Source organism: Phycodurus eques, chromosome 1, assembly GCF_024500275.1.
Source record: "Phycodurus eques isolate BA_2022a chromosome 1, UOR_Pequ_1.1, whole genome shotgun sequence".
Classification (NCBI taxonomy): domain Eukaryota; kingdom Metazoa; phylum Chordata; class Actinopteri; order Syngnathiformes; family Syngnathidae; genus Phycodurus; species Phycodurus eques.
The window spans coordinates 50,578,391-50,605,810 of record NC_084525.1 but is presented as its reverse complement, the minus strand read 5'-3'; the positions used below and the strand labels follow the sequence as shown (position 1 = coordinate 50,605,810).

The 27,420-nt window shown below is 40.8% G+C and overlaps 2 protein-coding genes across 6 annotated transcripts in view; both read left to right on the top strand.

Moving 5' to 3' along the window:
• Positions 1–6,705, top strand: part of LOC133413599 (uncharacterized) — a 43,909-nt gene extending 37,204 nt beyond the window's left edge. For all 5 annotated transcript variants that reach the window (XM_061698192.1, XM_061698212.1, XM_061698202.1 and 2 more), the window contains one exon: positions 1,781–6,705. In XM_061698192.1, the coding sequence (XP_061554176.1) occupies positions 1,781–2,269 (489 nt within the window). In that variant the 3' untranslated portion in view covers positions 2,270–6,705. The remainder of the gene's footprint in view (positions 1–1,780) is intronic.
• Positions 6,706–9,198: 2,493 nt separating this feature from the next.
• slc2a4rg (SLC2A4 regulator) overlaps positions 9,199–27,420 on the top strand; it is a 41,191-nt gene continuing 22,969 nt past the window's right edge. Inside the window, exons 1-2 of the mRNA XM_061698171.1 lie at positions 9,199–9,623; positions 11,500–11,729. Of these exons, the coding sequence (XP_061554155.1) occupies positions 9,396–9,623; positions 11,500–11,729 (458 nt within the window). The 5' untranslated portion in view covers positions 9,199–9,395. The remainder of the gene's footprint in view (positions 9,624–11,499; positions 11,730–27,420) is intronic.

The following is a 27,420-nucleotide window of genomic DNA, read 5'->3' as shown; positions in this document are numbered from 1 at the left end:
TACCCTGCTGATAGAAATTTGACAGAAAAAATGCCGGAACGGACAGCACTAGTTGTCCGAATTTCCCTCACATGCTTCGCAGTAGACACACGCATGTAATGACCGAATGTGTACAATATGTGCTCGCACACACCTACAATCACAATGCCTGATCCAAGGCAAATGAACTGTGGGCAAAGTCCATTAGCGAACACCACTGAGCAGGTTTTTTTCTTTCAGCGCGTTGGCTGGCGTCCAGATCTTTCACACCATAGCTCACTGTTCTGTTGCCAAAGCACTTGTGAAACTTTAACAGGTCTATCCACTGCTAGGGTAACGCTTGACTCTCCGCCTAGACCTCGACGGTGCGATAACACGGTTTACTCTGTCTTATCCTACCCTGTCAAAATAGGTCAGGTTACAGCACCGGGCAAACACTGCCACTCTCACACCCACTCCATCGGGCTCTCGCCACTGTCTGCACACCTCAAATTAGCAGTCTTTTTGCCCAGCATTCATTAAGCCACAAATATTCCTTGTGGTATAGGTTGTATACAAATGCTCGAGAGACCTCGTAATCAGGCGCGTGCACAGAAATTTCTGGCCCCCCCCCCCAAAAAAAGGGAACCCATTGCCCAAATTATTTATAAGTATTCACAATTAAGACAAAAAATGTAGTTAACTTTATTTCTGTTGACACAATCAACACAGTCAATAATAAAACTCTTAACTTTGGAGGTAAGCAGGAGGTTACCGTGGATATAAAAAGTCCACACACACCTATTCAAATGACAGGTTTTAGGAAGGAGAAGGAGGGGGGCTGTATGCAAAGTAGTAGCATATGTACAATGCTCCCAAGGTCAAATTTCAAAATATTTTGGGTAAAATTGATGGCATAGAGGGTAATTTAAAAGATATTGATGAATGAAGGGGAAAAGGGGCTGCAACAAAAAGGGCATGTGGTTGAGCACCACCTCGCGGGTATGTGTGCATATGCCTGCTGGTAGTGGAAAACGTGACTGGGACTGTTTCATTGCGGCAGACTGTCGCATTTGCATTTTATTATATCTAAATTGACAAAAGTACTGTAAGGAGACAATTTTGTATCCGTCCCCATGCCTATCTGCCTATCCAGCTACAGAAAACCTCCGCTATTCACGGGTGGGAGAAAAGCTGGAGTAATTCACCCCCCCCCCCCCCCCCAAAAAAAAAAAAGTTTAGTATAAACCATAAATATACCACAAACTATGATCCCAAATCACCCAAACAACCCAAATGGCTTACAAATTATTATTATTATTATTTTTTTAAATCCACCTGTACATGCACATGCGGAAAAGCATGCATAACTTCCACTAACAACCCAGGCTAAACTTAGCTCTAACATCCAAAGATCTTAATGTCTCGGTCGAGAAATATTACTTCAAAAATACTAATTTTCTTCTACCCTGTTCTGTGGCATCGTCTGGCATCATGGGCATAAAAGAAAGAGCACAAAAATATGCGAAAGCTAAAAATAGGTTCCACAGGAGAGGGGTGATATTAGGTGAATTCATGATGAGCAAACTGCTCTCCCTACAGTGTATATAAAAAGTGAACACCCCTGTTCAAATGCCATGGTTTTTGTGATATGAAAACATAAGGCCAAGATAAATAATTTCAAAACTTTTGCGTCCATTAATGCGGCCTATAACCTGTAATACTCAATTGAAAAAAAAAAAGGAAATCTTTCTCGAGAGGAGAAGTAAAAATGAACAACTGAGTGCTGAACTCGACTTAACTCATTTTTGTGTGTTGTCAGATTGCAGACACCTACTCCATCGTGTGCAAAACTCAGAAGAAAAAGACTCCCATGGAAAGCAATGGAGCAAAGACCCTTCCGCGCTCATTTGGTGGCGAGAGAGGAAAGGGCCGAGGCCGAGGGGTCCAGGCCCAGGCCCGCTCCCAGGAGGAGCCGTGCTACGAGCCGACGGGAGACAGGGCCTGGCCCGCGTGCGCGGCAGCCGAGTCCGACCCCGCGTACGCCACCGTTGACAGCCACCGTAAACGTGAACAGGCCGCCGCTGGTAATAGCGCGGCCGGTGGTACTGCCACACTTAAGAGGAAGAAGCAACAGGCACCGCCAGCTGCACCTCAGGGCTCAGCTTCCAACCCCCTGCCTGTTCGAGGCCTGCCCGGGGGAGAGAACTTCTATGAGACCATCGGCGATGTGAAAGGAGGAAATAGCTCCAGCACCACCACCATCTTCACATTCAATGACGGGATGGAGATGTATGTCACCGGCCTGTAGCTGGCAGACATGCGGATCCGGCTCAGAAAGAGACTGTCCTGTTAACTTGCCGTAAGGTTGCTGTACATACTGTAGGTACCATGACTACTCCAGACAAACAAAATGACGATCAAATTTGACATCAGGTACAAACAGGGTTTTAATCCAGGTTCAGACTTCCCTTCATTGGTTTGTATTTCAGAACCAGCCTCAACCCTAAGAGGACCAAAAATGCTTTATCGAAAAGAAAAGAAAAGAAAAAGACAGCTGGAGTATTCATTTTCAAACATACTCTATCAGTGACTTTACTCATGTTTATGGGCATCATTTTCCATAATATCTTTATTTTTGTATGAACTATGATCATTTGGTGTGGCGTAACTCACAATTTGAGCACATTTGAATATGAACATATGTATAGAAAATTTAAATGCATGCTTTGTGCAAACCACGGAGAGCAGTAGCAATGATGGTGGCTTTGTTAGGAGAAGGAGACCACGGCGCATTGCTTTGCCGTGCGTAAACACACACGCGCGCGCGCGCACACACACACACACACACACACACGCACCTCTAAACTTGGGGGCACTTATGTAATATAAGCAGATGGATGTCACAGGGATTTTTGGAGCTCAGCTCAACCTAAGCAAACATCTGAAACATGTTCCCTGTGCACACTGACCTGTTGCTTGGCAGAGAGAGTTGTGATGTTTTGTACAAACAAAGGCCAGTCATTTGTAGGCCTGCTCAAACTCAAACGCAAGTGAAGACTGCTGATGGCTGTCCATTTGACAAACCGCCATCAATGTGCCCGAAACGTATTAGCAGTTATCAATCAAAAGCAGCCCTCTATGACAAGCACTTCCGACATTTACCTGTGACACTGGATATGTGTTGCAGCAATCTGTCATTCAATTTTGCCTTGTTAAACAGAACGTTTCACATATCCGCAAGTATATTCTTCCTCTCCACAACTGCTATTTCAGATTTCTGCAATGCCATCTTCCCACTTTTGTCATTCATGTTTATGGGTATGGCATTTAAAAGCCAAGTTTGACTATCGAAAAGGAACATCGTAGATATCAACCAACGTCATTCTAACTAGTAAATTACATTTTGAAGAGTTTGAATTTTCATTCAGGATATCTATAACTCAATTGTGACTCGTCGAAACGACAGATAGAAATCTGTCGTTCACTTTTGCCTTGTCAAAACAGATATCAGATAACAGATACAGATATCTGAAAGGTCATTTTGCCTAGGACCAACGACGTCACTTTTACCGTTCATGTCTATGGGGGTTCTCATGACAGATATCTACTATTCCATTGTAGATATCCACTAGTGGAATTCCAGCTGTCCCAAATGGAATTGTTGATATCAGTAACTCCAGTTTGAGACATCTACAGTTTGAGTTGTAGTCGCAAATCTCTACAACTTAATTTTGCCTCGTTAAAACTTGATTCGGGATATCTAAAAAAGGGACATGTAGATATCTTGAATTGAGGTGAATTAAAGATATCTTCAACTGTTATTATGACTTGTCAAAGCAGGAATCATATTGTAGATATCGCAAACTGGAGTTACAGATTATCTATAATTCAGTCGCAGAAATCCATAATTCAGATATATCTGGAATTCAGTTGCAGATATTTGTAGTGAGAAAGCCCATACACATGAATGGCAAAAGTGACGTCAGTTGTCTGACGTGAAATGACGTTGCAGATATCTGAAATGCTAATTGTGGATTGGAAGAATATAGTTATGGATATCTGAGATGTTCTTTTTGACTAGGCAAAACTGAATTACAGATACCTGCAAGTGCAACACATATGTAGTCTCGCTGTTTAATGTTATGAAGGCTTGTCATAGTTTTTCACTACTTGTAGATATTTTGGAACTGAAATTATGACTTGAGTTGCAGATATCCGTAATTCACCAACGGGTGTCTGCAACTGAATAGTACATATCTGTAACGTGTAATGTCTGACTCCCAGGCGCAATGACATTGCGGATATTCGCTATATGTCTATCTGTTGTTTTGACTGCACAATTACATTACAGATATCTGGAATGAAACTTCCAACTACTCCAAATGTGATTTCGACTATTCAGAAAGACATTGTTGTTATCTACGAGGTTCATTCAGTGGGTAGTCAAACTTAGCTTTTAAATTTTAAACCTGCTTGCCACATCCCTCTTGGCGTCGCTTATCTCTTTGGTTTGGTTAACAATGTCGTCCTCAAGGTAATTGTGGCATCAAGTAACAATTCACGCTCAGATTTGACAAACATCTATCTGAAGCCGCTGCCAAAGGCTTGATGACACTCCTCTTTCCCACTCCACCCACCTTCACCCCCCCCCCCCCCCCCACCCTCCTCGCTCTCTCTCACATTCACACACACTACACACACGCACACACACACACACACACACTTAAATGCATGCATGCTTGGCAGAGTTTTACAGGGTAAAGCGACCAGGTTCGGGTTGCCAGAGTGTTGAGCAAGACTTATACGGGTGACACATTTCACAATAGAAGACTGTTTCCGTACTAGTATAAAAGAATGACTTCTTCAAAAATACTTCCTTCGTAAAGTAAGGAAAGTGACTTCTTTTTCTTTTGAATGTGATTTTATGACTATTGTACTATTGCACTCAACAGCTGCAGGAATGGCTGCCCATATATTTTCTGTTAATATGCTGTATATGTTGTCGTTTGCGCTCTGGCTCCGAGTCAAATTCGCGCTTTCGATCGTTCTCGAGTCGTACAGTTGCTGGTTGGAATAGCAGCAGAAAGCTTGCACTCCAAAGAAAACAACTGTGGAGTGTCTTTAGGACGATTGCCCTTGGCGCTCTCCTCAGCCTGCTCTGCGGTCCCCGCATCCCTCGTTGTAAACAATGTCTTTTTCATGTAGCTTTGGGGAACTTGAAAAATGAATGGAGGGGAAAAACAAAACCTTAGAAATTTAATAAACATGTGGTTATGAGGCAAGAGTGATGAGGGATATAGTAGAATGATCTCACTGTGAGAGAACCATGCAAATGTTTAAAAGGTCAGTAGCATATGTTTTAAGTGTCAAAGTACAAAGAAGCAAACACACCAATGTATTTTATGGCACTCTTCATTTTTTTTTTCTGTCTCCTTTTGGACAATGAATAGCTCACGCCACTGCCATGAAACAAGCCTGTGTTGGTGCAATTTATCCTGCTTGATCCAAAAAGTGCATGCATTAATATATGGAGATGAAACAATTATTGTGGTACTTTATTAATCTCTTCTTTGTTAGTCTTCTGTTGTACTTTTTGCCATGTATTGCACAGAGCAATTTTCCCCCCCAAAGCAACGACCAGGAGAAGGGGAAGGAACGAGAAAAAGATTGATTGAAGCCACCAGGATTTTAGGCCTCGGTGTTTATATTCTGCAATGGGGGAGCAAGAAGGAATGATAGAAATGGGGGGAGGGAGAAGAAGCACTAGCATGAAGCTGGATGTGGATCACTGAAAACGAACACGGACCCGACACACCCTCCTCCTCCTGCACGCACAAACACACATACACACACACACATGGGTTGGTACACACTGCAACATTGAGCCGTGCGTTTCCAGTTAAGGGGAGGAAGCACGTTTTTTGCCCCTGCCTACACTCCCTACCCCAGCTGTGTTCACTCTCCAATACAGGACACTGAGCTTGCTTTGCCCCCCGCTTCACCTCGCTATGCTGGGGAGGGGCTTTGGTTGTCCACTTCCGAGGGACTCCGAGAGTGTGAATGTCAAGCTCGGTCCGGTCTGATAGCAACGATGCAGCAACTGTCTAATATGAAAAATGGCTGACAGCTGAGAAGCCTCTCAGACAATGCTGGCCGGCTCTCACTCTTCATCCTTTCCCCCTGGCTCTCACTTTGGGCCCCATTTTCTTTCTCTTGAAACAAAGCACTGATGCGATTTATTTCGTGGAACATTGTCGTACGCTGATTGAGACAAATGTTCGCTGCACAAATACAGTATGGATATGTAAATGTGTAAAATACTCTGCTGCTGTTCTGATGTTGTCACAATGTAGGATATGCAGTATATTTGTTGGGGTCAACTGGTTATCACAGACACATTGTCATTTGTGGATGCAAATTGTTTCCTGCTTTCCATGCACATACAGATGATGTTTGTTAATTGTCTTTGGATGTAGTTAGGGGCCAATACTGCTGTGACAGCTGTAGCCAATGTTTTATGTTCTCAAAGCACAGGATTTAGTTTGAAAATAATATATATAAGTATATGTACAGTATATATGTATGGATATATGTATGTGTGTGTATAAAGTACATATACATACATATATATACACACACAAAATAGATCGTGTGGCAGTGCAGATATGCAAAAGATTGTAATGTTTTATATTAACCTTCATAAAATATAAAAGTGAGTTTTTACTTTTCTAATAAAGTGGCACATTAGAATGTTTTGGTCCATCGAATCACTCTTTTGTACCAGCCAGGGTACAACATAGCAATTATCCTGCTACTGAAGAAAAGGAAGGGGCGATTCCCGATTCTGCCATTTCAAAGACAATACAGATTCACAGGCAATATTTGGATTCCATTCTGTATCGTTACAGCCCTATTTTTTTTTTTAATCTTCCTCGTGGGTTGCGCGAGGCAAGAGCTTCAGTCTTTGTTGTCTGATACTTGGATACTGTCAATGCTGCTTAACTAATTTACACCCATTGTGCCTTGGTGTGACAATTCCTAAAAAAAAAAAAAAAAAAAAAACAACTTGGGGCAGCACCCTGTGCAGGGAAGCCCAGACTTCCCTCTTCCCAGCCACTTCGTCCAACTTTTCTGGGGAGTGGGGGGATCCCGAGGCATTCCCAACGCGGCCGGGAGAACTAGTCTCTCTAGCGAGTCCTCGGTCGTCCCCGGGGACTCTTTTAGGTGGGACTTGCCCAGAACACCTCAGCAGGAAGGCGTCCTGAACACATCCTAACCAGATGCCCGAGCCACCTCATCTGGGTCTTCTCGATGCAGAGGATCCCAGATGACCAAGCCTCACACCCTAGAGTACTACCAGCGAAGGAACCTCATTTACTACAACTACCACAACTTTAATCTCATAATATTTATGCATTGTATTCTGGGCACAATGCCATTATTCTCTAGAAAAAAAGGACTGTATTCCTGTAATAACAATCTTTTTGTTAAAGGAAATATTCATGTAGGGTTGTCAAATTTACAGTATGTGATGATACGTCAGTGGCTGAAACTAGCGATTACATTGGAGGACGACCATTTTTAAAGTACAACACTTATTGTCGGTATATCCCTGCTTATTAAAGATGTTATATTACTATATATATAATGAAATTATAATGAGCTTCAATTAGTCACTGTCAATTATTTTTTCGATTCATCGATAAATATATATTATCATGACATCATGACATTAAATTGACAGTGTAGAAAATACACAAACTTAAACTGATTATGATAAAGTTACCGGTTTGGTCCGTAAACATGTCAGAAAATGGGCAAAAATGTTGAAAACTGTTTTCCAAAGTAAACGCAGATATTTGCAAATGTCTAATTTTGATTAAACACAAAGATAATCAGTCTGCTTTCATGGATGACTACAGAAGTCAAATTCTGAGGATTTGGGCAATTCCAATTTAAACAATGTCCCAAAAAAATTTTTTTACACCAAGTACCACCTCAAAAAATACTAAGCTCTCCAAGTGCCACCATCATGACCAATATTAAAATACCGTAGCATAGTTGGCCCAATTGTTCATTGAAACGAGGTAGAGGGTTTATTCTTCCAAAGTATATTTTGTATTATTGTTAGTCACTATATTATGCACAGTTTGAACATTAACACTGTGCTTAAATATAGGAAAATAAAAAAAACTACTTAAATAATAATTAAATTGAAATGTATTGCACATAAGTTAAATAAATTTTGCAAATGGATTGTATTTAAAACATAAAAACAACCGAACTGCACTCAACAAACGGACTGTACTGGATTAAAATAAATAAATAAACACAGTTGAACATTCAATTCAGTGATTGTTTGGTGTACCATAAGAGCGAGCCCATGTACCACCAGTGGTACTCCTACCACACTTTGAGAATTACTGTCTAATCGATGACTCAATTATCAAAATAGTTGTTGTGACACCTCTAGTTTTAACACTGTAAACTTACTCTTTCATTTTGTAATATTCCATTTTTTATTCTGAAAAAAATAAATATATTCCTGTATTCCTGAAATAATACATGGTGTAATGAGTAATTATATTGTTCCTTAAAAAAAAAAACTTTATTTATGCAGGGATATTGGATTTACAGTATGTGGTGATATCTGACAATCACATCAGAGCTTTTCATTAACCAAAACAAAGCTAAAGTAGGGCAAAGTAATTGGTGTATTGTGTTTGTTTTATTAGAATGCCAGTCCGCATATGTAGATATGATTTAAAAACAAACAAACAAAAAAACGATACAGTAATAATTTTTTTGCAATTTAGGACCCCGACCTATGGCTTGTTGATCCTCCGGAGTTCCCCAGATCCCAGTTTGAGAACCCATAGCGTACTGATGAAATTGTCCAAAAACATTTTGACACGAAAGCTAATTTTATCCAACCGATGAAACTAAATACGGTTGAAAAATTGAACTTCTTTTTACTCGCCTCAGACCAGTTTATGCGTCACCATCGACAGACACCGGCCGGTAAACTTAAAGCACAACGCCCACCTCCCCTCTCTCAGCCAATTAGATTACAGGCAAAATGACTGACGCGGGGTGATCGGCCAATCACCGACCGCCTTTCTGTGGACGCGTGCCAGAGTGTTATGTTTACGTACGAGCGGGACCAATGGGGATAAAGCTAAGGGGGCGTGTCATTCTTTTGGAGGAAAGAGGCAAAACAATCTTTTTTATCCTCCGGACCGGGCGGCTTTTGAATATCCCGGCGAGCCTGGCGGTGGCGAAACGCTCCATGTAGAGTAGACGTAGAAGGACGAGGCAAATAATGTCTATCCAGTCGCGACAATCCCGATAAATGTATCTCACTCGAGAATTTTGCACTAAGATCTACAGAAAGCGGGTTTGACTTCTTTAGTTTCCCCTCGCTCGGCCTTAAAATGGATTCTAGATGTGTTTTGGACAAGCCGGCGGCGGGGACGCCGGTCGCCGGTGGGGACTTCGGCTGCCGGGCGACCCGCTCGGTGCTCCGCGACGGCCGGCTGGAGAAAAGCGGCTCGCGGCCGGGGGCGTCCACCAACGGGACCGTCCTCTTCAAATGTGTGCTCGACGGGCAGGATAACGCCTCTCCCGAAGGGAACGGACGAATATTGCACGACGGGGGAAAAGTAAGTGTCGGGGTGGGGGGCGGGGGTCGAGATTTCAACCACTCTGTCAACTCAGTGGCGTTTTTGTTTTTGTTCATTTTCATTTTCATTTTCTTTTTCTTTCTTTTTTTTTTTTGGCGCAGGCCCGTCGTGGTGCGCACTCGAGTGACAAGTTTTGACGCTTTAACGCGCTGATTTTCCACCGTCCGACCTCGGCGTGCATGCCTTTTGCATGCACTTAACAGTCTCCAAACCACTTTTAAAAGGGTTATTCACAGAGTTCGAGCTTGTGTGTTTGCAATGTTCACCGGAAAGAGGGTACCAAAGTGGTGCCCCTCCCCCCCCTCCCCCATACTTCAGGGTGGAGCTTTGCAATAGGCCTAAAAAACACCAGTTGGCCTTTTGCACAAATGCACGCCGCAAACAAACGCTGAGCTGTTTGTACGGGCTCCACGTTAGTTCCTTCTAGTAATCGCCCAAAGTTTTCAAGTCCTCACTCCTCATGTTGCTTTTTGCATTTCATCACCCAGGCAAACTATGTGCACTGTTGAAATGATGACACATTGTAACACACTGGTCATGACAAGAGGTGAATAGAGTACTCAAAAAAACAACAAACCCCATGCCCCCTCAAATAATTGAACTATTATTTTTTCATTTTATGAGTCATGTTAAAATAAAAAGTAATTAGGCAGGAGACAGTCTCTCCAAGTACAGTATTCAGTGAAAAAACCTAATCAAATACTGACTGACGGGTGAGTAACTTTTGATTTATTATTCATTTTTTTAATCAACATGAACGTCTAATAGCCAGAAATGTAAGATAGGAATGTGCACTGTGTACCAAAACAATAATGGATGTAAAATAGAAATCTCAGACAAACTAGTGGACAAGTGCTCTTGACTCACAGTTTTGAGGGTTCGAATCTAGGTTCTGGCCTTCCCGTCTCGAGTTTGCATATTCTCCCCCCATGCTTCTGTGGGTGTTCTCCAGCTACGCCGGCTTCCTCCCACATTCCAAAACATGTGCATTACACTCATTGAAGACTCCAAATTGTCCTGAGGTTTTAATGTGGGTATAAATGGTTGTTTGTCTATACATGCCCTGTAATTGGTTGGCGACCAATTCCAGGGCCTCTCCGCCTCTCACCCGAAGTCATCTTGGCTTGTTTATCGTTGTGAAACAGCACAATAGGCTCACCAGCCAGAGATGACTTAGAAAACCACAGCGTGTCTTCTCAAGTTCCAAGTGAAGTTGTTGAAGGCTGAAATGTGGACATTTTTAGGCAGACTCAGATGAGCGTGCATGACATAGCTGCTCTTTTTCATAGTGAGATAATGGGCTCTTCTGACTGCGAGTCATACGCTGTTGTTTGGACCACGCTTCACGTATCTGAGTCACATTGACATTTTTTGCTCCAGTGTGGGGCCGCAGAGACTTTGCGTGCGGTCATGTGACTGCCTGGTGGGGCTAAGAACCTCATGTTTCGATTTAGCTTTCATTCTTTGTTTATTTTCATGTCCATGTAAACAAATGTGATATGTCACCTCTCCTTTTTTTTTTTTTAAAGCAGAAAACTAAAGATAAAGATGTGCACGATAATACTTTATTTGTGCATTTGTGTGGAGTAAAAAAGTAAACTACATGACAGTCCTGTATGAACGCTGAAAAAGTAAATATGGAAATTCAGACAAAATGTTCAGGAAGTGATTTTCTTTAGGTTGGCAGCTTCGCAGTCATAGCTGTAAATGCAATTTTGCTAATAATTGGCATAATAATTTATTTTGCTTTTTTGGCATTGGTTTCCTCATTTTCCAAATTGTTTTGTCAAGAATTTTCATTTTGGTGTGTCACTACTTCAAATGTTAGCCTAATTTTTATCTCTCCATTTTGTAGACTGGCCTCGGCGAACACAGAGACACTGGTTGCACTGCAAGCCTGAAGAGGACCAGTCCTACGCACTGCCCAGGCACTAATGGGCAAACGCCATTCATGCACTTGGACATCAGGAATCAAGAGAGGCTGGCGGAGATGGCCATCAGCTTCAGGCCAGCACAAGGACAGAATGTACCACAGACGGAGAGACAACCTCTCCCTTCCTCTCATATCCCTGTCCCCAGAAACAGGTAGACATCTTCAAACCATTTCTACATTTGCCCTACATGATTATGTTGCACGACATTAAAAAGCGAACTTTACTGTTTATACAAGTGACATATACAAGCTGATTGTCCACTTCACTTGTGATAGACATAGTTATAAAGAACATTTTGCCTGCCATGTACAGTTTGTGCATAGTGGATCAACAAGTGGAGGGATGAACAAATGATTCCCTTTTCCACTAAATGGTACCTACTCGACTCGACTGTTGACACTGTTCCACTGGGAAAACTAGCCTCGGATACTTTGGTACTATTTCTACGATCATGTGAGCGAGGGCATCATTCTTATTTTGGGGGCTATTAGGTAGGGCTGAAAGATGAATCAAAATCAAACCAACACAGCAACGTAATAGAATATAATTTTCAAATCGCAGAGGCCGCAAGGGCATGCACACGAGCACGTGCGGTGTAAAAACATCTTCCATATGGTTTTTAATTGTACGGCAATCTTAGATTTCCCTCTCGCCCCCACTGAGGGGGTAGGAGTGGGGAGGAGCCCCCGCTTGCTGCGAGTTCGGCAGACAGACTCACAGGCTTTCAAAGTTGCGGGGAGCAGAGCAGCCACGAGTCCCTCGCAATCGATGGGTAAAGAGAAACCCGCGGGCTGGGTGAGCCTGTCCATATGCAGCCCGCAGCGGCCGGTCCCCCGCTCGGCGCCGAATTGACGCATATAACTGCGAGGTCTGTTTGAAGTGTCAGTGATCGTCCTGCATTCATCCTGATGCTAGCTTGCAACGCACAAGCCGAGTTATCCACCGCAATGCGGTCACAGTTTGGTTATGTGGGCTGGCCGTCGCTGGCTGGGCACAGTGTTGTAAACTAGTCATTTGGAGGCCCAAGGCCAAACCTGCCATAGGGCCCTCCACATTGCACATTAACTCAAGTATTGTACTTTTTTTCAATTTTGACTACGGCTGGGAAAAAAATAATCGAATAACTCTGCTGAGTCAACTTCAAAAGTAGGTCGACACAAAATTTCTGACTTGAAACTCTGCCGGGACCCAAAAAAACAAAAGTTCCTTCCGGAACTATGTTTGCACCACCTGAACTCATGTTTCACATGGAAATTTCTTGCAGATGGACGCAGTGTTGGGCCAATGATGAACTTAGCTAAAAACAACAAAGGACTGTCTGTTAGATAAGTAATGTACATATAGCAAGATAAGTTTGAGTGAGCTGACTGGTGGTTATCGATTTTTTGACCTAAAATGGCAATCACTAGCACAGTAAAGCTAATTGCGATTGCTAACTGTTTCGCATTTGGCATTTTGCAGTCTCAAATGTTGTACACCAAGTGTATATCATACACTCAGTAGTAACGTGCAGTTTAAGGATTGAAGTCCATCGCTTATTAATGAGGATAAATGCATGTTAGTAATTTAAAAAAACTGCAATAGTGGGGGCTGATTTATTATTCTATTATTTGATCAATAATCAATAGGAGAATCAATTCTAAAAAGATTCAATAGTGACAGCCCTAATTTTCACAAAGGGTGAGTACAGTATGTAATTTAAGCCACTTTGTCCCGCTTTTAAAATGTGTTACAATTATGTGAGAGCATAATTTACTAGTTAATGTACATAATAATTTTTTTGTATCATGGAGTGCTAAGTTTTAATTTGAGTTTTGAGATTTTAAACCATTTTTGTTGTTGTTGTCTCATCCAAACAGATGTGTTCAGGGGTGTACTTTTTTATATAGTTTTGAGCCTGGTAAGAGCTGAACTGGTACTGTATAGCGGAAAAGCGGAATGGTGCTAGCTCGACGAGCGGTCAGTTGTTTCTTACTGACGTCAGGGCAAGAGCGAAAATGCCTGTTGTCCTGTTTTGGTAAAACTGCTGATGTTGCATTTCTTTATAAAACTAGTGTTTCCCTACACTAACGTCTAAGCCCACTTACGGCCGCTCACTCCTCAAAGGATGCTGATTGAGCTGCTCATTTCTGCCTGTTCACAATAATATCAGAAGATATGAAAAATGGATTTGTGAGATTAAGAAAGTTTAGACTCGCTAATCTAGCTGTGTGACAAACCAAACAATCAGTGACTGGTTTGTGATTCGTTGGCCTCCAGCTACAGCCACCATTACAGTGGTTTTTCCATGAATGGCGGGGCGGGTTGGTCAACTGACCATGTTTGCGGTTCAAAATGGCATTGTTTTAAAATATGCATGGAGTGAGCCAATGCTTGAGAAAACTATTGAGTAAGATGTTGACAAAACGGTGAATTAGTGACCTATTTTGGAACGTTTATTGATTGGATCTCTCTCGCCCATGCAGAACTCTTTTCAAAGCCCTGGGCCAACCCCTCCCTGTTGACCCTCCATTGACAACACATGCTCACTCTGTTTGTCAGGCAGCAAAATGAGCCTCGTCGTATGGAGCTGCGTTCTGTTTTCGGTTTCACATGGCCTGACTTCTTGTGGCTGTTGTATCTCATTGTTTTTGTTTTTCTGGCACATGCATTTGCGCACGGAACATTTCTTTAATGTACCCCTGGCGAAGCTTCCATGCTCTCACAGTTTTGCACAAAACAAGCAGTAAGCGCCCTCAGGGACACGCCGTGTGCGCTGATAAGTGATTATGTAACAGTGAAGAGGACTGGGAGAGGCTGCAGGCTGGGCCTAAGCACTCCTTCCTTTTGCACTACAACTAGTTACTGGCTGTTTCTGTCTTTAAAACTGTCCGTACACATTAACAGAAAAACCTGTGGCCATCTACAAATAGAGGAGGAACTGTGTCGGCTGATGGCAAGGCCTTTAATAAAAAGGTTAAATGGTTTTATACACGATTGTAAAATGTAGCGGCTGTCGTCAAAGGAGAAAAGAAACTGCCAACTTTTGACAGTGGGTGTGGCGTACGCGGTGTGTCCTTCCCCCTCCATCCCAAGAACGTCATGTGCCTCTTCTCTCGTATGATGCACATATCTGGGGCGCTTGGCAAGCCTCAACATGTTTTTTTGAGCCCGCTTGTTTGTGCGCTAATATGTCGATTCTCGCACCTCCATTCTGATCTTCATCGGCCTCAAAGCACTTTGTGAGAGTCGTACTTGTCCCGCAGTAGTGGGTAAACAAGCACTACACAGCTGCTAAATGTGGTTACATAACACGAGATAACGGTGTGGTCATAATAGCGATGCCGCTTTTGTCGCTCCATTGACCTGAGGGATGAACCCTACCGTGCACACTTTGTCTTTTTGTATTGGCGGCGAGAGGTTTTCCTAGCTGTCACCACAGAATACGTTTTGCAAATCTGTGCTTTATTGTAATAGTTACAATTTGGTGTCAAAATGATTTTCCATTGAATTTGACTCAACCACAAGAAATAATTAAGTCATTATATTTTCCATTGAGCATTGAATTATGAGTGACCCGGCTGATGTTTTTGTTACTTTGCAAGTAAAAACTTGTGATAAAAGTGCTGTATGGGCAGTGAACTCAACTTAATTCACAAGCAGCAGTTTGGCAGTTAGTGAACTAGTCTTCTCAAAAAGTTTTCAACCTGTTTAATGCGCTCCCAGTTGAAGTTTACTGTCAAATGAAACATAAAACAAAAAGAAATACACGTTGTGTATTTAAAACAACCGCACAACTTTGCCTTCCACGAGCTTAATGCTAACTCACAATGTAAAATGCCGCACACGAGCTAACGAATAGCATTGATAGTTCATCAGCGGATATTTGAACACAAACGGTGCATCAACACACGTAGATGACTAATATGACTGCAGTTTACTTACAGGAGTTGTAAAAGTTTTCTTTGATATCTTCATGACTGTATTATACTTCCCCTTGGTGACCTAGCCATGCACACCAGAAGTCGCAATGTATTAATCTATGAATCTATTTAATTATTTTATTACTATATGTCTTATAAAGTAAATATTATAGAGTGCTATTTTCCTCATAAAAAATATATTGCAAACATTTTTGTTGGGTTTTGGGTGAGGTTGGAAAAGATAAATGGGATTTCCATTCGGTTCACTGGGGAAAGATGATTTGAGATATGATTGTGGTCACAGAACGAATGAAGCTCGTATCTCAAGGAACCACTGTGTATTGTTTAGAGGTGAAACAAATAATCGATTATCAATTTAATCGACGATTAGTAAGATAGATGATTAATCGTTTAGAGACATCGTTTAACTTAAATTTGTCCAAATTATTTTAATTTCAGCCTCTAAACAGTAAATCTTCTTTGGATTTCTGTTGTCCTCCATGAAAGCAGGCTGATTATCTCTGTGTTTAACCAAAATAAGACATTTGCAAACATCTGCTTTTTCTTTGGAAAACGAACCAAACCAGTAACGGAATCATAATCAATTTATGTTTGTGCCTTTTCTGCACTGTCAATTTGAAATAATGTCCTGTTTTTGAATAAAGGGATAGAAGTCAACACATTTTTTTTTATCCGATTCATTGATGAAGTGAAAAAAAGAATCTAGATATTAATCGATTATTAAAATAATCACTTGATGCAGCGCTAATATTGTTTTCTGATCACTGTGGCAAGGTTTTGTGTTGGTGTGTGTTTGTGTGTGTATGCATGGGTGCGACTTATTCCACATTTTCTGTTTGGGTCATGTCAACAAAACCTTTATTTATTTTTGTTAGCCAATAATTCAGCCATTGTGTTCCAGGATTAAAGTTGTTTAAAGACACTTAAGCGTAAAAACTGTGGCTCACCTCGGAGTCTTTTAGAGTCTTTTGCCACTCTTATTTCTGCTCAACTGGCGTTACAGTTTTGTGTCTTTGCAAAGTTCGCACCTTATCTCGTCAGTTTGCAAACACTGCAAAGTAGGTCACTGTTCCTCAGACATGCCAAGGCAGAGATCCTGCTGCAAAGAGGAGGAGGAACCAATATAGTGTTGTCATTCATCAATCATCAGTCATACTTAGTACTTCCACAATAGAATCTATTATTGGTACCTACGATACATATAAAGACATATTTTTCTGTGGCAAATCTGGTGTTTTATACTGTCTTAAGCTGTGGCGAGTTGCTACAGATTAAAGAAATAAGTCTTAATGCATGTACATTTCTTGAGTGTCGTGTTGAATATGAAGTTCCTTTGTACCTTTTTAAAGTGTCTGAGTCAGATGTCAGGCCCTTTTCATCACAATGGTAAAAATAATGATCTACTGTATTTACAATATTGATTTTCTGTATGATTGTATAACACAACTCAGTACCAGCATTATCATTCCTGCTGTAGCTTGTTTTGATCTGGCATTGCACACCTACATATACAACTTTTGGTATCCAATGGCCATCAGAAAAAACAAAAAATAGAAACTGTACTGCGGTTCTATTTTATAACCTGAGTGTCGAGGCCTTGTTTTCATAGGCTGCTCCCCCAGGCAAGTTTGGTAATAGTAATAATTCTCTTCCTTAATGCTCTCTGTGTTTGCCTGCATTCTTATATTTTTAATTTAAGGCATATATATCACCTATTTATCCATTTGTGTATTCCAAATTATGCCTGATATCCCTAACAACCAGCACCCTGATTGTCAAAGCTGATGAAAATGGATAGGGAAAAAAACAAAAAAAACTACCACAAAACCTCCACTCATTACGGATGTGTATTGAAGTGAAAGAAGTGGATGAATGAATGTGGTAACAAAACAGTTTTTCTGGTTGATCTTGCTTAGCCAACTCCTAGTATTCGCATAACAGTGAAAGGGGAAAACGCACACAATTTGCATATTGTCCAATTCTCTGAAACTTTGCATTGAATTTGAACACAAGTGCAGCTACATGAGAGTCGACTGTTTCACTCCCACCTGTCTTGTCCTGCATGAATCTTCCCCCATTCTGTCACTGATTAGCCTTTCTGTCACTCACATAATGCACAGCTTGTTATACCTGTCAATACTCATCAGTGTGGGATCCAGCACAAAGCGCATAAAGGAACAAAGCGCAGTTTTCTGTGAACAAAAACGGGCCGTGGCAAAATGGAGTAGGGTGCAGACAGTTTGTTTGGAATTTCAAGGCTTTTCTGTCTTATCTGTCTTTGCCCAGGTACATTGTCACCACAGTGTCGTGAATAGAAAGCGCTGACTTGGCATAAACATGACTACAGCGCAAGCAACTGCAGTGAGGAGTGGGGGTTAGAGTGAAATAGGCATCTTTGGCTTGGACATACTGTAATTACAGTCCAAGGCTTTGACTCAGGTCAGCAAGAATCAGCATGAGGGGTTTTGAGCCCGGCTGGCAGGCTGGAGCTTGACAGGCCTCAACCCCCTTCCTCCTCTTTTGACCACCGCACTGCCGCCACTCTTCTCCCAAAGGAGATATTACAGCCTGTTGCTTAAGGTCAGAGTCAGAGGAACAGCTACCTGCCCCCACACTTGTCTGGGATGTCTAACCCACATCCAGCGACAGGCATCTAAGCAAAGCAGCCTCTCACACATATAGTAGTTTCTTCCATTTAGTATTCAGATGTTAATGTCATATATTCTCTCTTTATAATTAGTCACACATTGTATCTGTAAATACGAATTCGTATTTTCATCCAGCCTTTCTGTCTCCTGTTCAGACTGCAAGAGGTTAATGCTCGCAATGACACAGGGAGGGGTGAAAGGTCATTTTTAATGAGGGGAGTCATGTGAGAGGGGAGGGGCGAAGGGGGACGCCAGCAGATATCTGGCTTGTCCGGCTGTTCAGCTTCAGAATTAGTGTTATGTGCTGCATCGACAAACCATAATTGCTGAAGATGGTAGCAGATGCATAAATAATGACTGGCACTCCACCGACAGCAAGAAGGTGTATCTTATCTTTGCATGTATGTATGTTTTTTTTTTTTTTTTTTTTTTTTTTTTTACAGCAGTGATTCCCAACCTTTACTGAGCAAAGGCACACCACCAAACAAAAATGTCACAAAAAGTATGAATCCTGAAATAATGAAGATGGCATCTCAATTTACTCACAAATTGACTTACTCAGTGTGAAATGTGCGCCTGTTTAATTGAACATGGGTCTGTGCCAGTTACCGGTTGCAAGATGTACAGCCGTTCTAAAAAGTCACGGTCTCAAAACCGCTAAAACAAAGTTTTTTTCGGGTACCGTGGCTTGGTAGAAGAGTAAGAAGAGGGGCTGCTAGAGGAGCCGATACTTCGAAAATGAAATCAAGTTCACGGGAGCACCACCCCTCACGCTTCAACAAATTCAAGGTAACGTGAATGAATTACTTTTACGCTGTCTTCAAAGGAACGCTTGTTCCCAGCTACAAGAGTTAGTATGTCTCCAATTGGTTAAAGAAACACTATAGACTTGCTACAAAGGCAGATAATTAGCTAAGTAGCATGGCTAATATGAGTTCGTTTGCGCTCTTCACAAAACCGAGACGAGCAGAGGAGTAGCCATTCATTTTCTGAGAAATAAGTACGTTTACTGTTGTACTACTACTTTAATGCTGTCTTCAAATGAACGTTTGTAACCAGTTAAAAGAGTTAAGGCCTCTTTATACTCCCACGGTTGCGCGGCTGACAATGCCCGCATTGCATCACGTGACCGACGCATTGGCCCGCGCAGCCCCTCTGCGTCACTTGACGCGCACACGGCAAAAATTGTTCCTGCACGTAGAATGCTGCGGAGATCATCTCTCGTGATTGGTCCGTTTTAGTCCCATGCTGTGATGACGTACTCAGCCTTCCCCTTGGTTTCACATACCACCGCCGCCGCCACCTTCTTGATCAATTTTGCAGCATAATTAAACGTATCATCTGGTCATCTAGGTCCATTTGTTCGAGCAGACACTGTTCCACGGTTGCCATTGTTGTTGCTTTCTTCCTTGTTACGCAAACGAAAGTAAAAACGGCTACCAGAAATGGCCAAAAAAATGCAGAGGAAATTCCACCCCGTAGTGTCCTAGCCTATACCAGCCGCAGCGACACCCCCGGCTTGTACTACAGTACATTTTAAAAACTGCGCGTGTGCATTGCGCTTGAGTATAAAGGCAAACTGCACGCGGGATAACCGCAGTGACGTCAGCGCGGTTGCCGCCCGCGTGTGTATGAAGAAGCCTTTAGGGAGTCTCCAATTGGTGAAAGAAATAGTATAGATTTGCTACAAAGGCAGATAATTAGCTAAGTAGCATGGGTAATATCAGTTTGTTTGTGCTCTTACTTCAAAAAGGTCAGACGCACAGAGGAGTGGCCATTCATTTTCTGAGAAATAGTAAGTACGTTTGCTGTTGTACTACTACTTTAACGCTGTCTTCAAATGAACGTTTGTAACCAGCTCCAAGAGATAGCGTGTCTCCAATTGGTGAAAGAAATACAGTAGACTTGCTACAAAGGCAGATAACTAGCTAAGTAGCATTGCTAGCATCAGTTTGTTTGCGCTCTTTACTTTACAAAGCCGAGACGAGCAGAGGAGTAGCCACTCATTTTCTGAGAAATATGGACGTTTACTGTTGTCCTACTACTTTTTCCTTTTTACATTTACTAATATATCTACAGAGCCTGTGGAAAAAAAGTTATTTACTCAAACATTTCAAAATAATTCTGGTTAGAGCTGTAATTTTAATATGTGCTACTAGAAACCGCAACATTTTTGCTCAGGGTTGTCATACCTTCAGAATCTGATAGCAGCCCATGCAGATTTGAACACAAAGCTGATATACTCTCAGGAAGCTATGACTTTTTCTGTTGTATGAATGGCAACAGGTGGATACACAGGATTATTGTACTTTCTGCCATCTAATCGAAAAGCATTTAAGTGCTCTGATTCCGCTATGTCTCCAGCAAAAATAGATGATCAAACATTTTTAACAAATTATGTCAAATTGGATAATTCACCACGGCACCACTGATGAGTTCTCACGGCACACTGGGGTGCCACGGTACCCTGGTCGGGATTCGCTGTTTCGTAGCCATTCGTTATTGTAATGAGGGCCTCCCGCTAATGGGCAACGCGCTAGTGTAGTGTGGCGTTTATCATCTGCCACTATGCTGTGTGGAGGAGAAATCAATTTGATACGTGAGGAGAAGAGTAGGAGGTGAGGAGGAATGTTTTCTACAAACAGTGTGCTGCACAGGCAGAATTCTAACAAAATATGCATCGATTACACATCACGCTATATGTCTTCACAGAGTGTGTTGCTGTTTATGGGCCTGTGGGACAGGGAAGGAAACACGCTCATGCACACTCATGTAAGGCCTCTTTTGCCTCGGCGGCGTCAGTCGACATACCAACCATACATACCACTGACATTTTTCATACTTTATCACATCACACACGAATGGTGTCCCTCTCCCGCTTTTCCTCTTTTGAATTAAAGTTGCATGTTCGAAAGGAAACAGGTAAAATTATTCTAAAAAGACATTTCCATTGCAAAGATGGCAACATCAAGGATTATGTTCTAACTTCTAATTTCTTTCTTGGTCATGGTTTTGAAAGCTTTTATGCTTTGTGAAATGCGCTTTCCTCCCCTTCCAGGTGCCGATTGTCTGTTCCCTTTATGCTTTACTCCATTTCTCTTGGCCTTCAGCGTTCTACTTCTTTGTTTGAGTGTCCAGCTGGTTAAAATCCTACTCAAATCCAGAGATGAAGCTCCCTCAACAATACGAGTCTCATTCCGAAAAACGAAAATTAAAAAGGAACAATATATTTCCGCCATCGTCTTAAGAATTAAACATCAAGACAAAGACAAAAAAAAAAGACTTTTAAAGTTTGTGGTAATTGTTTCACGCTGTCTTTTGTTGCAATGGGGTGAAACCTATTAATCCAACAAAGCTAAATGAAACATTAAGTTGTTACGCATATGCAGATCTATTTTTTTTATTTTTTTTAAACTTGGCTCTTTTGTCAACAAATGCTGCAGGGGGAGCCCGTTGGTAGAAAACACATCACAGCAGTGCGGGACTTACGTATGTGTTTAATTCATTCTTTGCCCAGTGAAACGAATAGAAATGCCATTTATCTGTTGCAGCCCCACAATTTTTTGTTACACATTTTTAATCGCAAAAAACAGTACTGTATTGTACTTTATAGAAAACATACAGTAATAACACAATTAAATAGAATGTAAATATTTAAACGGCCTGTGCATCATGATTTCATGCTTCAATGCACATTGACATTGCGCTCCTTCTGGTGTGCCCACACAAGTGGGCTATATAATACAGACATACATCATACACGAAGAAGAGTTTCACAACTAAGTAAGATGCAGTTAATATTGTGTTTTGCAGAAGATAACTAATATATGCCTGTGCATATTGTTGTATTGTCTTTCTAGATGTGCTGCTGCATAGTTTGTGTCAAATATCCATTGCTTAAAAGGTTATAACTATCGCAACATAGAGGCTGGTTTCGTTTGCCTGACTAGATATTTTCACCATGTGCTGGCATTTAGCTAGCGGACGTTTGTAAGTTATATAAATAAATACATTAATTAATGAATTAAAAAATTACACATTTTAATATTAAATAAATACACAATATGTAATTCTCTTTGTTTTATGTGTATTAAAAAAACTGGGAATGGAAATAAAGCGCTTGAAGCAAGCGTATAGCCTCTTTTTTTTTGGAAGAAAAAGAAGAATTGTTCACACATTTGGCACTTCGAACTCAAATTTATGCTTGCAACTCAAGACAAAATATTGGCCGAGTCTCGGCTCGTATCTTGAAAAACTCTCAAGTTGGGTCACTTGTACCACTGTATTTCTTTACAATGATTTTTAACAACAGAGTGGGTAAGAGGTCTTGCATAATGAGTGGGTTGCAAGAGGACAGAAGGAGATAATCAGTCAGCAGCTCTACAGGTCGTTTTCACTTTCTAACTTCACATTTGTCTTTTTCACACAATCAATCTGTCATTCTGTGAGCGAGTCATCATTCAGCAGCGGCTTGCTAAGAGCATGCCTCACCTCATCCTATCTGCCATTCCATCAGAGAATTTGCTACGTAATACTGACTCAGATTGTACTCTATTTACAACACTGTCATAACCCACACAGGAGCACGACTTTGCACATGTGGATGCGATACGCAGTATTGACTGTGATATGTGTGCTACATTTGTGGTATATGACTCATCTCTCTGGAATGACAAGACATTTTAGGGGCGGTGTTTGTTTCTAGCTTTACATTCACCGTGTTTTGTTTGAAGCCATTAGCGTGGGCTCCCTCCCTTTCACTGCATAGTGATGTTTAGATCTTCACATACCTTCATCATCCATGCTCATAAACACCATCTATTCTACTGATAAACACAGCAGATTTACTCTAGAACGCGTTACACACTACCTGCACTTGTTAAAATAAGCACACTTCACACTACACATCCCAAAGACTAATGACTACTAAACACCTCAGGAAAAAGATGATGACAAGCCATGAACCATTTGAAGGCATTTGTAAAGACACCCCACACAGAAGGCACAGTCATGCAAAATTGTGTTCGTAGTATTGAGCATCTGTTGAATATCTACTAAATTCAAAATCAAGCCAATTATTAGAGTCCTAAACTCAAGATTCCAGGCAGCCCAGGAGACAAGTAAAAAGCACAATGCCGCAGCACAAAGCAACGAGTGTGCTAGACCGAGTGCTGCTTACTGTCCAAATAACCCCAACGCCACTTGTCGCTCTTCCAAGGACTTTTCACAATGTGGTAATTGTCCCTCTATTCTAGCCACTTCCACCCACTCTTGGTTTTAATCCAGAAATGCAAATATTCTCATTTTTATTGTTTTTGTTTGTGTACAGTGGAAACAGGCGCCATTGAAGCCCACTATAATTCATCAGCTTTGTCTGATGCAAGAGTGACCTTCTAGAAATCCCTTCATAAGACAACTGTGCTCATTAAAATGGGATGAATTGCTAAGATCCGTTTTTCTTTTTACATTTTTAATAATTGTGATAGAAATGTTCCAATCATTTATGGCTCCCAAAGGTAAATGACGACTACCAGTGTTGGGAAAGTTAATTTTCTTCGCCAACTAGTTAAAAGTTGAGTTCACCTTTCAAAAAATTTTCACTTGATAGATCATAATTCAAAAATTTAGAACTAAGTTCACCGTTCCAAAAATTAACTAGTACAGTATGTAGTTCTTTTTTTCTTCTTCTTCAATATGTTGCTGACAGGCTATTACCCTTACAATACTGGCATTTCGTTTCCTCATTGACGCCACCCATTCAGTCCACACTAGTAGTCGGCTACAGCTTCCACCCTACAATTTAAAAAACAATTTATTTTTTAAAATTAGGAATTAAAATAAAAACAGGACTTTTGTCATGAATGTACAAACTAAAACATGCAACACAGTATGACAGGAACGATGGTGAAAGGACATTGTCAACTTTCCATTCTTTGCAGCTCTGGCTATCTATATTGTCAAAATATTGTAATATATTCTTATATTACAAAACAAAATAAATTCCATATTATGACAGTATGATCGCACAAACAACAATTTATCTAGTAATGAATTTTTCATGATGTACTGCATTTCAAAACAACCAAAGAACACATTTGTTTTTACGCAGTGTCCCTGAACGCACCTCGCGCACACAGGCTGCTGCACGTGCCTGCCGAATGTCGACATGAAAAGGGCAGTTGCCAAATAGAGTGTTCATCCCTGACATATGAAGGCTCGCGTATATAGTGTGTCCAGACGGATTTTGTCCTGGAAGTAACTCACAAAACCTTGCACTCTTGATTGAAAATAAAGTATCGTTCAAAAACCGTTCCTTGATGCCAGAATCAGTGCCTTCTCAATCATGTTCAATTGGGCAGAAATGAACTAAATTCAATTAATGTTCGCCCAAAATATTAACTAGTTCATGAACTTTTGTTAATTGAACTCGTTCAGGTACAATACTGACTTCTACTACTACTAGTACTACTAATACGTTGTATATACATGCATACATATTGTACATTACAATTCAATAATCTGCACACTTGAGTATTGTCTGGAAAATTAATCTGACCTTCCCATATCTTGTTCTGCACAATCAGAGTCCACAAATGTTTTTCTCCATTTTGCGATCATCCTCTGAGTGTACCAATACAAAAGCAATAAAGATAAAATCAGTGACAGTAATCCCCAATCATAATGACGAGTGTATCTTTAAAAGGTGTTGATGATGTTAAAATTCATTTTCTGCCATTCTGCATTTCCATAACAGTCCCAATATGATATAAATAACAACTAAGTCATAACATTACACCTCATGTATTGGGAATTCAGCTGTCAAAATGAATATGTACGTTGTGAAATGAGAATTTCACTTGTCCCCTTGCATATCCTATTTCAGTGGGCAAGGAGCTATTTGTTGTGCATTTGATTATGAGCAGACAGCAGCTGTTTCTGACTCGGATTTCACTTTAAGGCTACATGGCGAATGTGGCTGCACCTGCACTTGGACCCGCGGTGCCATGGACTTTGACTATGTCACATGCTTGGCTTAGTCAATCAGTTACAATCTTCTAATATTTATGGTGGGGTCTTTTTTTTTTTTTTTTTAGGTTTCTGAACCTAACCATATCCTCCCTTGACAACATTACGCTTCCACTTGTTCTGATCGCATTTACCCCAGTCAGGCAGTCCTTTTTACAGTATGTCCTTACGCATGAATCGCAAAGTCAGAAGAGATGAGTTTTTGGGTTGGAACAATATGCAGCTGTTTATTACATAAAATGTAACACATTTTAACATAGTAGATTTAAGGTCTATTAACATGCTTGTTGTGGCGCTTTACTGAATTATAAATCAATTTATCAGCATGTCTTTGCTATTACACTCCAACTCATAATACACTAATTTATGTGCCCAAATTGAGTTTTTTGTAGCATAAATAATGTTTTTCTCAGTGCTTGCTTGTTTTTTTTTTCTTCTTCCCTAAACTGTGGTCATGTTTCTTAGGCAGAGAGTTGAGATTTTAACTCCCATGTCTGATACTTAAAACAATTGTGTTATTATAAAATATTATTTTATTTCTTTATTATAAAATATTATTTGATAATTTTTATATACTCTATACTGCTTTTCCTCGTTCGGGTTGTGAGCATGGGTGAGTAGAGTAGCCAAATATTGTACTCAAGTAAAAGTCAAAAGTATTAAAAAAAAGTATTAATAATAATTGCCTGAGTAAGAAAGTACTCAGTGAAAAAAAACTACTCAAGTACTAACTGTTTTGTAGCGTTTATTTTTTTTTTAGACGAGATTTTTTAAATCAGAGTATGAACGTCAAATGGAATAAAAATAATAAATAGTAAAATAAAAAATAGTAAAATATGAACGTGAAAATTCTAGATTCAACGCCTTTATAAAATAACAAACAATAAACTCTTTTTAAAATAACAAATTGAGGCAAATTCAACTCCAAGAAATGGTCTTTTACTAGGTCACCATTCTGCACCCTGACATCATAAAACATGTTAATGCTAATGCTGTGGTGACCTACAAGAGGGAGGCATTCACCATGGACACGTATCTTAAAGGGTGGGGCAGGAGGTCAAAGGGACTTGTTGGCTCTAAAGGGTGTGGTTGGCTGTTTGATGTTAAAACATCCAGTCTGGATGTGGAGAGTAAAGTGACATGACTGGTTTTCGTCTCCTCGTCGTATTTACTGCCTCTTCACAATGTCATCAATTAAAAGTGTATATCGCTGGCGTTAGGCGGAAACCTCGCATCTCAAAACCATCACTTTACAGGAAACCAAAAAAACGGGATGTTTGTTGAGCCATTAACATTGGATCGTTGAAGAGAAAAGGCCATTTTCAACACTTTATATTGGTCATTAATGTGTAAAAATAACAGAGCTACGTGGAGACTGACCAATAGTATCGATCTGTGAAAAACATATGAAAAAACTCATTTAGACAGGTGGTTTTGGCCCGACGCCTCCAATATATTGACTGATAGTCGAGGTTTATTGTCAAAAGACAAATTGATTTTTCTTCACCATCTTCAACCTTTAATCTTCTTCGAACTTGGGATTGTGTTTTTATGTCAGAAGAAGAAACCCAGTGATGGTCAAAGGTTCCATCTTGTTAGTGCTGTGAGAAACTGTGTCACGCACAAGTCTGCCCTTTTTCCTTTTCTGACCTTTGTGTTTGAGCTTCACTCACATTCTCTTGACAAAAAAAGGATCCTAAGTCTTTCTCTGTCTGGCTGGCGCTCTGCAGATTTGGCTGCACAGGAGTAAGTAGAGTTGAGTGGCTTTGGAGCGGCTTTGGAGCAGCTCTAGTTTGCGTTCACAAAACACAGGAAAGGAAGGTCTGCTCTGAATTGGAATTGCAAAAGGGCAAATCTCAAGTACAGGCAAGAGTGGGAGTGGGAAGAATGAGGAGCAACGTGAGTGCTGCAGAGTATAAACCACTCTGTTCGGGGCTGTGTGCCATTTTAGCTCTTAAAAAATGGCAGAGAGTTTGTTTTATGATTCGCTTTGGTCCCTATCTGTGTCTTCTGGCGAGTGAAATTAATAACAAAATTGTGAAATATCCTCCCCTGCTTGCATCTATTCAGAGGGCTGATTTGATGACACGATCTCCCGGTTCAGTTCTATCTGCTTACCCCTAAAAATACCATAAACAGGCTCAAAAGATGACTTGCCCATGATTTAGGAGACACACGTGGTGTTTCTTTCCATTTGCAATGGTGGGTATCCAGTGGTGTTGTTAAATTTAAACAAACCCTTATC